This window comes from Pinus tabuliformis, chromosome X (assembly GCF_031772625.1).
Source record: "Pinus tabuliformis cultivar Carrire ecotype Pingquan chromosome X, CPIR1, whole genome shotgun sequence".
In the NCBI taxonomy this organism is placed as follows: domain Eukaryota; kingdom Viridiplantae; phylum Streptophyta; class Pinopsida; order Pinales; family Pinaceae; genus Pinus; species Pinus tabuliformis.
In genome coordinates, this window is record NC_142308.1 from 1,400,184,948 (window position 1) to 1,400,199,427 (window position 14,480).

Here is a 14,480-nt window from a genome sequence, read left to right on the forward strand (position 1 = left end):
GAGGGGATTAAAACATTTTCTAACCCTCAAGACACATGACTTTTACAATTTTACACCTCAAGGGGGAAAACCCATTTGACATAGACCCTCATAAACCACCCAGTTCTACGACACAACTATAATCTAGCAGATCAACATACTAGGATTCTCCTAAGATTCTAATGAAAAAATCCATTCTGGCTTTGGGGTTAGGCTAAAGGAAAACTCTGCCGATCATGGATCGGTGAGACAAAAAACCTTCCGGAACGTAGATTATCACTAGAAAATTAGGTCCACCTAGGCAATTTACATACATGACTCAACTCTGCTAAGATTATCTACAGTTCACATATGCAGACTGGGTTTACAACATAAATTGATCAAGTCGACGATGATTGTCGAATGGCACGGACACGTCAATCAAGCGTTATCCCTTTTGCGAAGAAAAAGGGGGGGTACTGCTATGGGAAGTTGACATGTAGTGGTCAACACCTGGCTCCACTCAGGGACATGTTGCTGCACTGTAGGAATGTGAGAATCCAGAATCTGCATCCACGCAACACACAATAAAACATAAGTAGCGTCCATCCAAAAATCATCATATAACGTTAAGCACAGGGAAAATATAAGCTCTTCATTTATTAACTATCTAGTAACATGAAAAGTAAATCTAATCCTAAAACAGAAATGAAAATGTTGAAAAAACAAGGAGTAAGGTTAGAAATACAATACAAAGGATGCCCCATGGCACCAGATTGGGAAGAATTGTGGGCGACTCTTCACCAATAGGAGATCAAGCAGTTGAGCAAGACGAGAAGTAGCAACAAAGGAGTCTGGATCAAGAAGGAAGAGGAAGAGGATGCAGCTCTAGCATTTGCAGGAAAGCAGGAGAAGAGGAAGAAGGACCTCTCCAAGGTCAAGTGCTGCCACTGTGGGGAACTGGGTCATTATGCGAACTAGTGTTCAAGGAAGAAGAACAAGGGAGAGGCGTCTGACTCTAAGGCAGCGCCAACGAAGGTGGAGAAGGAGGTCGAGGAGGATAACGAATGTGCCATGAGTGCTCATGTACCTCTAGAGAAGAGGTGGGGAGACATCAAGCTCTAGTCAGGAAGACTACAAGCGATGAGGGGCACGATCCTTGAGGTACCCAAACTCTTGGATCATACATGCCTACGGGAGCCCCGAAGTGAGGAGTAGCATGACTAGCGGACGTTCGTAGAAACGGATGCGGATGAAGCGGCGAAGAGTGTTATAGTGTAGGAGTTCCCGGGCAGCGCGAGGCTAGCAAGTTGCAACAGTGCGAGAGGCACGAAGAGTGTTGCACCAGTGCAGGATGGCACAGAGAGGTGTGAAACGGTGCGAGATGCAGGGAGTTGTTGCAGCAGCGCAGAGGTTAATAAACAGAGCACTTGTTAACGGCAAAGGGAGCTTCAGCATCGGGAAGCTCGGGAGTGTTTTTAGCCTGAAAAGGATGTCAGTAGTTGGGTGGATCAGTTACTTACTTCTTAGTAACTAAGTCGCAGTGCAGTAGCAGTTAGCAGTAGCACGGTGTAGCATGATGAGAGTGGGTTGCAGTGCCGATGAAGTGTTGGGAGAAAGTACCAGCAGCAGCAACATGAATACAGAGGGATTTGTCGAACGGATGTAGCAGTGGTAGTGGCAGGGCCATGGGCAGCAGTACAGGATGCAGCAGTGCAGTGGATGTTTGGCGGGGAGGCCTAGCATCAGCACAGGTACCGGTGCCAGATAATTAGAGTGATGCTCAGTGAGGAGTATTACTAGAACACAGTCCTCACTAAGAGGGAGTGTTGATTTGGGGTAGCATCGAATGTGCTCTAGCCATGAAAATTGGTGGAGAGGCTAAAGCACATGATATCTCCAAGACCCAAAAATAGTTTGGACAGATTGTACCCGGTTTGGGAGATATTAAAATAATTAATATTTTTAATGGATTTCCTAAGTCTAAACTTAGGGAAAATAAAATATTAATGGGTATTAATATAAAACTGGGTTAGAAGGTTCCAAAAGTCATGGATCAAGCCAAATATAATCTTAGCCATTGATTAGAGATTTAATATCGGTCGTTGAAGGACCAATAGAAAAAGTATAAGAGGAGGCTTGAGGGTCAGTTGGAAAAAACACCAGAGTGATCAGTCATTCGATTTGCTAGAGTGGGGTTGCTAAGCAAAGTCGAATCAGTGATCAGCAACGAGGGGCAGTGAGTTGGAAAGAAAGGTAGAGATAGTGCCAAGATACCAACGCAGAGGCAGAGAGCGAGACACAACAGCCAAAGCAGGCCACGCAGAGCCCAGTAGAGATAGCGCAGAGGCCAGAGGGCTTGCGTCATCCACACAGAGGACTCCAGGAGTGACGCAAAGGGTCCCAGAGGCTGCGCAGTGCCTCAAAGGGCTGACGTAGAGCAGCAGGAGGCTGACGCAATGCTTCAGAGTTGCTGGAGAGGGTTTCGTGGGACAGGTTTTCTGAATACCTGTTCCCGAATAGAGAGGTATTACTGCTAGTTGTTTTTCTCTGTCAGGTGAGTCAGTTTGGCACCCAATTATACTCAAGGAAATACTGCATAATAATAAACCCTCAGAATAGCTGCATCGGTTTTCCCGCATTGGGCTTTTCTAGGGACATTTGTCCAAAAATAACGGTGTCACTTGTGTGTTTGTTTTCTTTCAATTGTTCATCTGTAGATGTTGAGATTGTATTGTGTTTATTTCATTATTTATATGTTTTAAATAACTTGTTCAGAATTAACAAGTAGATGAAATAAACCAGAAGAATACAGATTAAATTTCTAACGGATAGACTTAGAAATTTCAACACTTCCCTGTCAGATTCTCCACTAGAGCCTTGAACTCTTTGAATCGACCAAAAATCTCATCCTTGGTTTTCAGAAAGTAGATCCAAGTCTCCCTAGAATGGTCATCGATGAAGGTGACAAAGTATTCAGCACCACTAAGAAATTTTGTGGACATCGGTCCACAGATGTTTGAGCGTATCAATCCTAGAACACTTTTAGCTCTATTATTACTTCTGTAAAATGTTACTTTGGCATACTTGCCTAGAGCGTACCCTCTACATACATCATCTCGTTCGGTACTTAGTTCTGGAACTCCTCATATTGTTTTCCTGAGAATTTTCAGAGCCCCATGGTGTAAGTGTCCCATCCTCCTATGCCATAGTTCATTCAAATCTTTATCCCCATTGCTGCATATCAATGCCATTGGAGATTCTAGCTGTAATCTATACATCCTGTTACTTCTGATTCCAATCCGGGCCTTCCTTTTCCAACTCGAGTGTTTGACATATACTTTCTCCTTAATGGAGAAAACGTCATAGCCCTTGTTTTGAAGTTGAGATATGGAGAGTAAGTTCATCCCCAATCTTGGCACATGTAGCACATTGGTTGCTCGAAGCCGCTCCCCTACTTCGATTTGAAAGACTACAGTACCTCTTCCTACGGGGGTACACTTTGCCTTATTTCCCATGGTGATCTGAAAATTCATCCTTTCTTCCTGATAATCTGAAAAGCATTCTCAAATTCATGTCATATGCCAAGAAGCTCCAATATCTATATACCAAACCTCAGAGGAGGCAGAGCTTGCTAGGCAAGCGACTTCTTCTTCCAATCTGGAAGTTAACATAGAATAATCGTGATCCATGTCCCTTGTGCTATCTTCTGGAAATCTGCGTAAGTTCCTTTAAGTTGATGCCTTTGCATCATGCTCTTGACCCATAGCCGATTCTTCTCTCCTGTTGCCAAATCTTTGCTCTGATACCATGTGAAAATTTCTAACCTGAAATTCTACTGCAGCTACTGATTTATTTCACCTACTTATTCTTCACAATAAGTTATTTACGAAATCCCTTCAGCAAATATTAAAATAAATTCTACTGCAGTTATCACATAATTACGCAAAGAAAATACATACACAAGAACCAATCACATCAACAGAATTTCTTTTGAACAATTGTCCCCAGAAAAAACCAATGTGGGAAAACCGGCGCAGTAGATGAGGGATTTATTAATCTCCAGCAATAATCACTTTTACAAGGAATGATTTTATAGAGAAACTGAGAGAAAACACATGAGACTTTCCCCTGGAAACTTTCTGACATCTTGGAGACCCTTCTCCCACTTCTGCATCATTTTTGTGTCACTCAGCATGGCTTTACGTCCCTCTGCGTCAGCCTGCGTGATGGTTGTGCCTCCTTTGCATTGTCTCTCAATGTCCCTACGTCACCTCCTCCTGAGTCACTGGCTGCTACTGATGCACTCCTCTTCCTCCACCCTGCAACTCTCCCTCTAAAATCGATCTCCTTCTCTTTGAGAACTGATTTTCCTTGAGATACTGAGTATCTGCTAGTGTGTCTCCAAATGATCCTCAAGTCTTCTCTTATACTTTTCTTGTTGATGAATCAACGACCGAGATTAAATCTCTAATCAACAGCTAAGATTAAAACAGACTTGATTCTCGTCTCTTAGAAGCTTCTCACCCTTATCTTTATTAATACCCATTAATATTTTAATTTTCCTAAGTTTAGACTTAGGAACCCATTAAAAATATTAATTATTTTAATAACTCCTTATCTGAGTGGAATTTGTCCAAACAATTTCTGGGTCTTGGAGATCTCATGTGCCTTAGTCTCTCCACCAAATTTCAAGGCTAGAGCACATCTGATGCTACCAAAAATCAACAGTCCATTACCTCAAATGGGGGGTTAATCCTCTACCCTAGTCTCATGGAATCTCCTCTAATGGCTACTAGCTCTAGGAGTGGCACTACATGGGAAACCCTAATTTTGGTTGCATGGTCCCGCTCCCCGATACCATATATTTCACTCCCCTCTGCTTATTACAAGACATTTTCACATTTTCCCTATCTGGGTCCACAAGGTGTTAGCCTCCCCTTCTCCTTTTCCACAACTTCGATCGGTCCTGGAATGATGCCCCGTAGGTCAATGCAGCTAAAAAGAAAGATAAAAGCATAATATGGCCGCATACAACAAGAAATGTACCACAAAATGCAAAAGATGGCAGGAACAATAAAATTTATCACGTTGGAAAAAACCAAACATGAGTTCTACCCCCTATCATTATGGCCATCACCCTCGTTCCTAGGGCCCCTATGAATGCCCACTGCATCATTAATGAACCCATGATCATAACCCCTAGTAGGAAATGAACTGCCCCACCTTAAGGGTGTAATCATTGCTACATCTTACACATCATGGTCTCATCCCCTTGAGCCCCAAGTAGTAAAATAAAATAAAAAATCAATAAAAGGAAAAAGGTACGTGTAGAAGGGTGGAAAAACAAAGGTCGGGGTAACTCATGTACCACGATTTCTCCATCCATTCTACACCCAAGGTGTGGGCCTCATTCATTACAACTACCTTTGTGCCATGGCAGTGGCTTGGAGCCTTCCCTTTTGTCCCCACTTTGTTCCATCATTATTTCACATGACACCTACCATTTGATGGATGTACCATGGACCTGTCACTCCCTTAGAGGTTAAAACCACCTAATAGGGTCCTTCATTAACCTCTCTTGTCGAGCAAGGTAATACTTGTACATTTTAAAGCCCACTTGGAAGGGCATGCCACTATGAAGTGTCCACTTCTGCACTTGATTAGCAAGTTTATTTACTCAATTGCACTAATGATTAATTATACTGGAAGGTGAAGAGACACATTGGATCTTATACAGGATTGCAGGTGGGTCTTCATCTTGGACTTGGTCTCCCTATATGGGGTCCAAGCCCTCCAGAGGGTCACAATGGCACTTGTAGGGTGAGTGTTGAAAGCCATGGGCCTCCACCATTGCAGAGCATTGATTGCCACACCAAGAGCCTCTTCTCTACCATACATTGTTTGTTCATTCCTCTGTCATAGAGAAATGATGATGCACTTGGACCACATTGCCCAGTCAACCACACATTGGCACCCGACATTTGGCAGCTGATCCAGAGCCCAGATGAGGTATTGTCTTATCCGGAGAGGCATGGGAGGCAATGTGTCATCCTCTAACCCTCACAAATAGATCAATGACTTGTTATGGAGCCACTTGGAGACCCATGAGACCATTGCTTGTGCCCCAAGCCCATTTGGGAGCACCACAGGATGTTTTGCTTGGAAATCAAGGGGCCACTCCCTTGATCATCATTTTGGAGCCCTCCTCTTCATCTTGGCACTTTGAGGACTCATTCGGGCCTTCCAACGACCCTCTTGCCTATTATTTTATCATTTTGGCTATCTTTGGATGGCTTATCTTTCACTTATTGAGCTATTTGGTGGGCTTGTCACCAAAAGACATGTTATTTGCACATTAAAGTATTATTAGGGGCTAGATTAGGAAAATTTGAACTTGACGAGCCTCATATAAATAGAAGAGGCCTCATTTTTTTTATCATCACTTGGATTTGGACCTATCCACTTGAGAAACCCGGACCAACAATTTTGGATGAATTTTTGGATGTTGGGATGCACTTTGACATTTGGAAAATTTCGCTATCTTTTCTTGGAGCTTCTTTTTGCAGTTGTTGATGGATAGATATATTCTCATTGTCTTGTAAGTAATCTTTGATGCTATATTTTACATGTTTGAATGTCTAATGTGTGGAATTTTAATTAATGATATTTAATGCGCCCTAATCTAATGCAAATTTATTAGAGCATTTAAATTATTGAAAGGATTGCATGCATTACTCATAGGCAATGATGAAAGAATGTTCCTAGAGGTCAATCTTGTATATTGCATACTTGAAACTTCACAAATATTGTCAACGAAGTATAAATTCTATTGTAGTTGTGAAGTTGCCTCCTTTAGGGCTAGCAAAGCTACATTAGGTCTCGTTGAAGAGTGAAATCATCAAAGCAATGTAATTCTTGACTCCATTATTCCCAAATAGGCAAGCACTGGTCTAGAATCCGTGGTGGTCATCTTCTTATTGACAAATCATTCTTCCCTCACCACTCTCTCTCTTTTCTTCATCCCTTTAAGCCTTAAGGCTAAGGGAGGCCTTCTAGGGTTTGGTGCAAAATTTTAGGGAGGAGGAATTTTTGGATTCCGTCTTGACAGGACTCTTCCTTAGTGTCTCCTCTAAACATCCACAAATTTTGAACGAATTCCGATGGTGGAATAGCAATTAAATTGATGCCCTAGCTATTGCACCAAGTGGGAACACTTGAAGCTGCCCTTCAACTTAGGTATTTCTTGAAGGTTTGTACTTTAATAGTGAATCATTCAAAACCTTTTCTCTTGACTACCTTGACCTTGGATGAGCCCTCATCCTATCAAATATCTCAACCCTAGGTCAAGGGGTTTTTCGTGGAAAGCCATCCTAGCTTCTCCCAAACCTCACACCTTAATTGAGTCTTTCCATTGAATGAGCCATCCTTGCCTCACTTTGAACCTTATAATAGACACATATATCACAAGTGAGGGTTACTGGGACTCCTCCAGTCAGTGAAAATCTAACAAGAGAAGGGGACAGGTTGTGGTCACAGTGGGCCTTTGTCCCAAACTATTGTTGTGTCTTCTAGCTCTAGCCTACATACTAAGCCTACTAGTTCTTGCAACAATAGAGCCTAAACATCAAGTAGATAGGGTTTGCCACAAAACCTATCAATTTGGTTGGCATACACTTCAATTACATCCATAAATTTTCTTGCCCTAGGTGTTTTCCCTAAGAGGGAAACCCCAGTTTTTTTGCCCTCAACTTAAGGACTTTCTTGAAGGTTGCATGAGCCTTGGCTTAGCTAATATACATCGTAAGAAACCTTTTCTCCTTGCCTTGGGCTTGAGTTACTCCAACACTCGTCAAATCAATCAAACCCTAGGTCTTGTGTCTCCGTTTCTAAGTATCTTTGTAGAAAGCGAATTGCTTCCTTATGAAGCCTTGAACCAAAATTGTGTATTTCTTGAAGACCTCCTAGTGAGATCATTTCATACTTTAACTCTAGAATACCTATTATAAGTGATCTCTTTCCTACCAGGACTGCTCCTATCAGTGAAAGTCCGTAAAGAGTAGGGGGTTTTCGCTGTGGTGACAGTGGGCCACTACCCCATTGTTGCTAATAGGTCTAGTTTATACCTTGTAGGGTGTAATATTCCTAATTAGCTATGGCTAATTGGAATATTTGATTTTTCTCAATTTTGCCTTCTATAGTTATTTATAAATACAAAGGTGAGGAAAAGGGGGACATAACTCACCTTTAGAATAAAGTCACTCCCTAGTAGCACAACGTTGTGACTTAAAGGGGAGCCAAGGGGGCCAAAGGACCATGCAAATATGGGGCCCACGCAGACACTTGGATGGACTGTGCAGATGGAAAGGAACATGTGGCAAGAGAGGGATTGCGTTGGAGGAGGTGGGCCTTGGGATTGAGAGAGGCCAACGCTATAAAGGAGAGGGGAGCCTCCTCATTTTGTCATTCGATTATGTGCATTTGAGCTAGTCACTTCGACTTAGAGCACGCTGGTTGTTTAGCTGGTCTGCAGCACTGTTTAGTGCATCGAGTGTCTCCGTTCGGAGATCTCACCCTTAGCCCCGGGGGACTTCGAGTGCCTGCTCGGGCAAGGTAGTTTTCAGCAGTCTTTTGAAAGAGGTTTGATCTTTGGAGCGAGGAGGAATTGAGCATTTTGGATAACTGCGCAGTCTTGAGAGGGACGCAGTTCTTTTGGCAGGAGTTCCGAATTGAGGGTTTGGCGGAGGGTTTGAGCTGGAAGATTGAGCAGGGGATCGGCCCTTGCATATTGGAGAATTTTGGCAGAGTTTCAGGTGGAGTTTTGGAGGATTCTATTTAGTGGCAGCGTAGAGCCTTGAGGGACAGCGTAGATCCCCAAGGGGGTGATTTTTGGGCGTCGGCTATTTAGAAAAGCTTTCTGGGTTTTTTTGGGTTTCTTGAGTAGAGTCTGATTCCAGAGTTTCAGCATTTTTTGAGGAAGGGAACAGCCCCAAATCCTCATTTGATTTCCAGTAGTGGCAGCAGCACGACAGTTCTCCAACAGCTTGGACACAGTTCAGAGAGAGGCCATTCTTTTGCGATTCTAAGTGTATTTCTTCACTTGCCTTGTGCAAGTTGAGGTGCTACCTGTCTGATCACCTCTTGTACTCTTTCCATTACTCAGTATAATAAAATGGCTTAGCATTTCTCTCTGCATTTCTTGAGTATCTGCTTCTATTACATGTTCACATTATTATATGTTGTACCCCTATTTTTTTTTTCTTTATCACTTTGAGTTTCCCGGTCACTATATCATTTGGACATGTTTGGTTGGAGTTGCTTGGGTTTGAGGGATATCCCGGAAACAGGATATTACATAGGGTTTCCCTCCCCAAGACCTACTGGATTTTGCAGCAACAGGGTGCTCCAAACTATGCCATGGAATTGTTTGTTCCATTAAGTATCATCATCAAAGTATAATATATATACAATGCACTAGAGTGCTCCTTCTCAAGAGCATTAATCAATGCATTACCATAGGCACAAACTCCACTATGGAACATGGACAAGGAGATAAGTGCTTTGTATAAATGTTTGCCTATTGCATCTAATATCAGTATAAGAAATAAATAGACATAAGAACTCTTCTACAAGAGCTATATCATGTCAATGCTAAAACCTCCACACAAACATGCAAGGAATGCTGCCATGAAGGAATGAACTAGCATTAAGCAAGCTGATCCAAAGGCATACCAATATTGCATCATAGCACCGAGGTGCATCATCATCATAAAGAAAGAAACATGAACCAAGACCATCAACCACGTGATTCATCGAGGACCACTATGCTAAATCATCCTCAAGAAAACATGTAAGGTACGCATCTCAATCCCTGCAAGTTGTCCCTGCAAAACCTGTCATGTGATAAGAATCGCAATTTACCACTCATGACAATATGAAGTAATGCTCCTCTCTTGGTACCCTTTCTATCATGCCAACTGCGGTGGGTGCTCCTCTAGTCATGCTGTCTTGGGTGCCTAAAGTTGATTAGATATCTTGCATATTATTACATCTCTATGATATTTCAACAACCTCAGTGAATTTATCTATCAACAAAGCTAAGAATAGAAGATCATCAAAATTCACTTCATGCAGAATCTATTGCATACACAAGGCATGGGAAATATAACAATGCAGCTATTTTATGGGTCTTCAACAGACTAGATACATTAATCATCCTGGACTCAGCAAGAAGGAAATTTTCTGTAGCATGCTCTTCAGAACATTGATGAAAGGACACAACTGAGTGGAGAACCCTTCACCTGTTCTAAGGGTTTGTTCTCTTCTGGTAGAGTGATTATCTGAGAATTACAAGCTCTAATTGATAACAAGGATTTTCCCGAAATGAATGGTGCTTTTCAGGGGGGCATTTGGAGAGACTGGCAATGGATTTACGACAATACTAGCTTTGATTACAAAAGCAAAAAATTGTCCTTCACATGCATAAGACCTCACTAGCCCATCCTAAATGAAAGACAGTTTTCTTCTTTGGTTGAGAAAGATGTTGCAATGTCCAGGAACTAATCATTTGCTCCAATGTTTCATGTCCAAGTATCGTCTATGTAAGTTGTTTTCAGATGCATGGTCTATATAAAGATAATCCATGTCAAAAAAAATTCCCCTATCATAGTATAATCAATTCATATTATAGTTGATAATGTTTAATAAACCACACGATTCAAATTATTAAAATAGATATCTAGGTGAAGAATAGACACCACATACATCCAACAAGAGAAAAATGTCTGGCCTGATCTCAAGCTTCTCAAGAACCTCTGCTTGTGATATGCTCCGTGGATATCCATCAAGTAGCCATCCCTTTTCTTGTGCATCTTGTTGTTCCAGACGATTCTTTACCATCTACAGTACCCTCAGATTATAATAAGAAAAACATCAATACAACAATTCAGAAAGAGTAAAACCTATGTCAAAGAGACTCGAATATTTATATTACCATTGTCACAATTTCATCTGGAACCAATAAGCCCTTTTCCATGTAGTCCTTGGCTTTTTCCCCATTTTCTGTCCCAGCTGCAACTTCTGATCTCAACAAGTCTCCAGTGGAAATATGTACTAAACCATACTGCAAAAATATCAAGGGACCTCAATTAGAGGTGATGCCTCAGAGAAAAGCATAACATGAAAAGGTTTTTCCTTAGATGGTATGAGAAATATCATTCTTAGTTGGAGAAACATAGCTGCACCTCATTTAAACATACAAGAAATAAGTATTCTTTCCATGAATCTTCAAAAGCATACACATTATGAGAACTAAATATTCATCAAATATACTATTAATAAAACAATTGATGCAAGAAAAATTGTCGATATTAATACAATTGACTAATATACCCCACTAATGAAATTTGTAAGATTAAATAGACGTTGCAATGTGCCTAACTAATATTATTTATCTAGCTTAGGTACATTACATGCCCTCCCATGTAAGGTTTATCCTCAAAGCACAAGGAAATGAGATAAAAAATCATCGAAGATCTATGCAACAGTAATGCATTATAGAAGCGTCAATACATCCTAAGTCAGCTCTTATTCAAACAATTGGTCAATAAGATTCTCGAATGGAATTTCTTTGATGATCTCATTCTTGAAATATTCAACATTCCCTTTCTAATGCTAGTGAGAATCACATAGAAAATGTATCATCCTCAATGCAAATGGTTATGTCTTTGAATTTGGATGAGAATGAAGATATCAAAACAATTATTATTTGTTTTACTAACTAGTTTGAGAAGAGAACTGCTAGATTCTTCACCAATTATCCATGCAATCTAGCTTTGGATGTGAGCAAAGACATACAACAATTATTATCTGTCTCACTGACTAGCTTGAGAAGAGAAAAGCTAGACACTCACAACTATCCATATCCTCAGGACCTCACTGTATATGTTCTCTGATGTTATGAAGAAAAGTTGAGGCCATATCTGACAGCAGGACCTATCTCAACAATGTTGATGAAGGTGGAGATCCAACCATAACATCAAAAGATAAGTTGATAAGCAACATATACCTTGACAAAGTTTTGGTCACTTCCTCCTACATCAGTGACAACTCCCAAAGGACCAAAGCAAGTTTCTTTGATGATCTTCTATTACCAATGGAATTTCAAGATCAAGATCTGTAGTGCATCACTATTGCTACATCATCCTCTCATTATTTTTCACATCCATGTCCTATATACAACTTTGTTCTGATTGTGAATCTATTTGCTAGTGCTCATGATTCAAGAAGCCCTTCATGTATGGGATGAATAATATGATGTGTTGTTGAATTGTAGAATTTTGAAACTCCAGAATTAGTCCTTTCTCTAGCTTCAAGGATGATTCCTTCCTAGACGAGACAGAATGTAACATGCCTAATTAATATTATTTATACTTGAACATCATTTATATTGGGACACGTCCCTTAGGAGAGTCATTAAAAATAAAATATGAAGTTCATTTTATTTACCTTCACATTTTTTGTATTTGTGATCATAAATATTTTTCTATAAATATAAGACATATTTTTCAAAATAAAGAAAATAGTTGAAACCAGATATTCATACTCTTCCAAATATTCAAACCAGTGATCCATCAAGTGTTTCTCCCCTATGGCCTTGGATACTAAGAAAGGTTGCAACAATGGGTGCTGATCACAACCGAGGAAAGACATCCCCCATTGAATTTTTTGTTTTTTCTTAGCTTTTGGAGTTACTCCAAAAGTGTTTACACCATGTTTAGGGGTGCTCCATGAGGTTTGGATACATGATGTATGACTTGCCCCTAAATGTCCATGATGAATTTGCAGATTGGAGATGGCTTACTCATGGTTTTTGGACCTCAATTGGGTTCTTGCATGAGTCTTCCTTAGGGCCTTGGAGATCTTCAGTCAATTTGGTGACATTCTGTTGAGAAATCTAGGGCATGAATAGTTAAGAGATTTCTCTGCTTGATAATTGCTTGCGATATACTTTTACTTCTTAGCTTATATTCTTTTCTTCGTTATGTTATTATTGTGTTCTTTTCATCAAGAGAATTACCAATATGCACAATAAAGGACAAATGACACAGTATGTAGCAGTGTTGCAGGAAACGTCCCCCCCCCCCCGGATCTAAACCCCGAAACGCGATCTGTATGGATGCGTGGGGGAAGCATCGGCCAAAACGCGCTTTGGAAAAACCAAAACGCATTTCAGACTGATAAACACGCTTCTTGGAAATTCCAGAAGCGTGTTTCGGTTTTTCCAAAGTGCGTTTCATACGGCGCTTCAGCCGTATGAAGCGTCGCGCTTCGGAGGGACGAAGCGTACGGATCGCGTACGATTCCGTACACACTTCCTCCATTTCCGCTGCGAGGCCAAAAAAACACTGTTTTTTATTTTATTTTTTATTTTTGTGTATATTGACTTGTTGGGGGTGGGTCCACCTTGGGTTAGGGTGAGGAATGAAGGGATTAAAGTGCCCATTCGTTTCTCATTTTCTCACTTTGAGTTTATGAGAGTTGGAGAAGAGAAGAGAGGAGAAGAGAGGAGAGCTTGGAGGAGTGAAGGAGGAGGAGCTTGGAGGACCTCTGTTAAAATTGGCAACTAGGGCCAAACTCCATGTGGGTCAACTTATTTATGGCAGCTGATATTTTTATTGGATCCCTCTCGTCGAGAGGTGTAGGATTGATCCTAAGATCATCCGATTCCAATAAGTATTTATGGAGATAAGAATTTATTTTGATTATGTAATTATTTATTATTATCAAGCCGACCAGCACTTGTGTAGGCTCTAGAAGCCCAAGCGTCATGTCTATTCAACCTATACATTTTTGGTATAAATAGATGAGGATTTTATGTCTTTTGGAGACACAATTCTTGAGTGATCTCCTCCTCTCCACGTCTTGGGTCTAGAGAAGGAGTGAGACACCAAGAGAAACATACGTTGGACATGAAGTTGCCACTATGATGCCCTAACTGCTGTAATGCCCTAGCCGCAGCCACAAGCTTATGAGGATGCACGCAGAGACCTTATACGCTGTTAATGCAGACCATTAATACGCAGATTAGGGAATACACTGATGTTGTACATTGATACGCAGATCTAGGAATACGCTATTCCTTACACGCAAGACTGTCTCATGTTAAATCTGCTTCGTTGTCATATAGCCGCAGCCATTATATGTTGATCATGAGGAGAACGCAATACATAAAGGTATAATACGCATATGGGAATAAACCACGCAGTCATATGTTACGCTAGTCAATACGCTGGGTAGCAACTCATAGAAATGAATACACGCGTCTAGGGTTACGCAGGGCATAAGATATATACGTTGGACATGAAGTTGTTCATGGTTACACGCAGTCTAGGGTTTCGCAGGGCACAAGATTAATACGCAGGTCATAAAGATCTATCCTCCACCTAGCCGCAGTAAGGGTAGGAACTTATACGCACAGCATGAAGACAAGACAGTCAACGTGATGCCATCCAGAATCATTA

At 41.0% G+C, this 14,480-nt stretch overlaps 1 protein-coding gene across 3 annotated transcripts in view; it reads right to left on the minus strand.

The window, feature by feature from the left end:
- The window catches only part of LOC149145260 (adenylate kinase 5, chloroplastic-like), a 399,806-nt gene that overhangs the window by 368,539 nt on the left and 16,787 nt on the right, over positions 1-14,480 (minus strand). For 2 of the 3 annotated variants that reach the window (XM_089447346.1, XM_089447348.1), the window contains exons 3-4: positions 10,952-11,080; positions 10,723-10,857 (exon numbers count right to left, since the gene is read on the minus strand). In XM_089447346.1, the coding sequence (XP_089303472.1) occupies positions 10,723-10,857; positions 10,952-11,080 (264 nt within the window). The remainder of the gene's footprint in view (positions 1-10,722; positions 10,858-10,951; positions 11,081-14,480) is intronic. The other variant, XM_089447347.1, reaches the window with a different exon arrangement.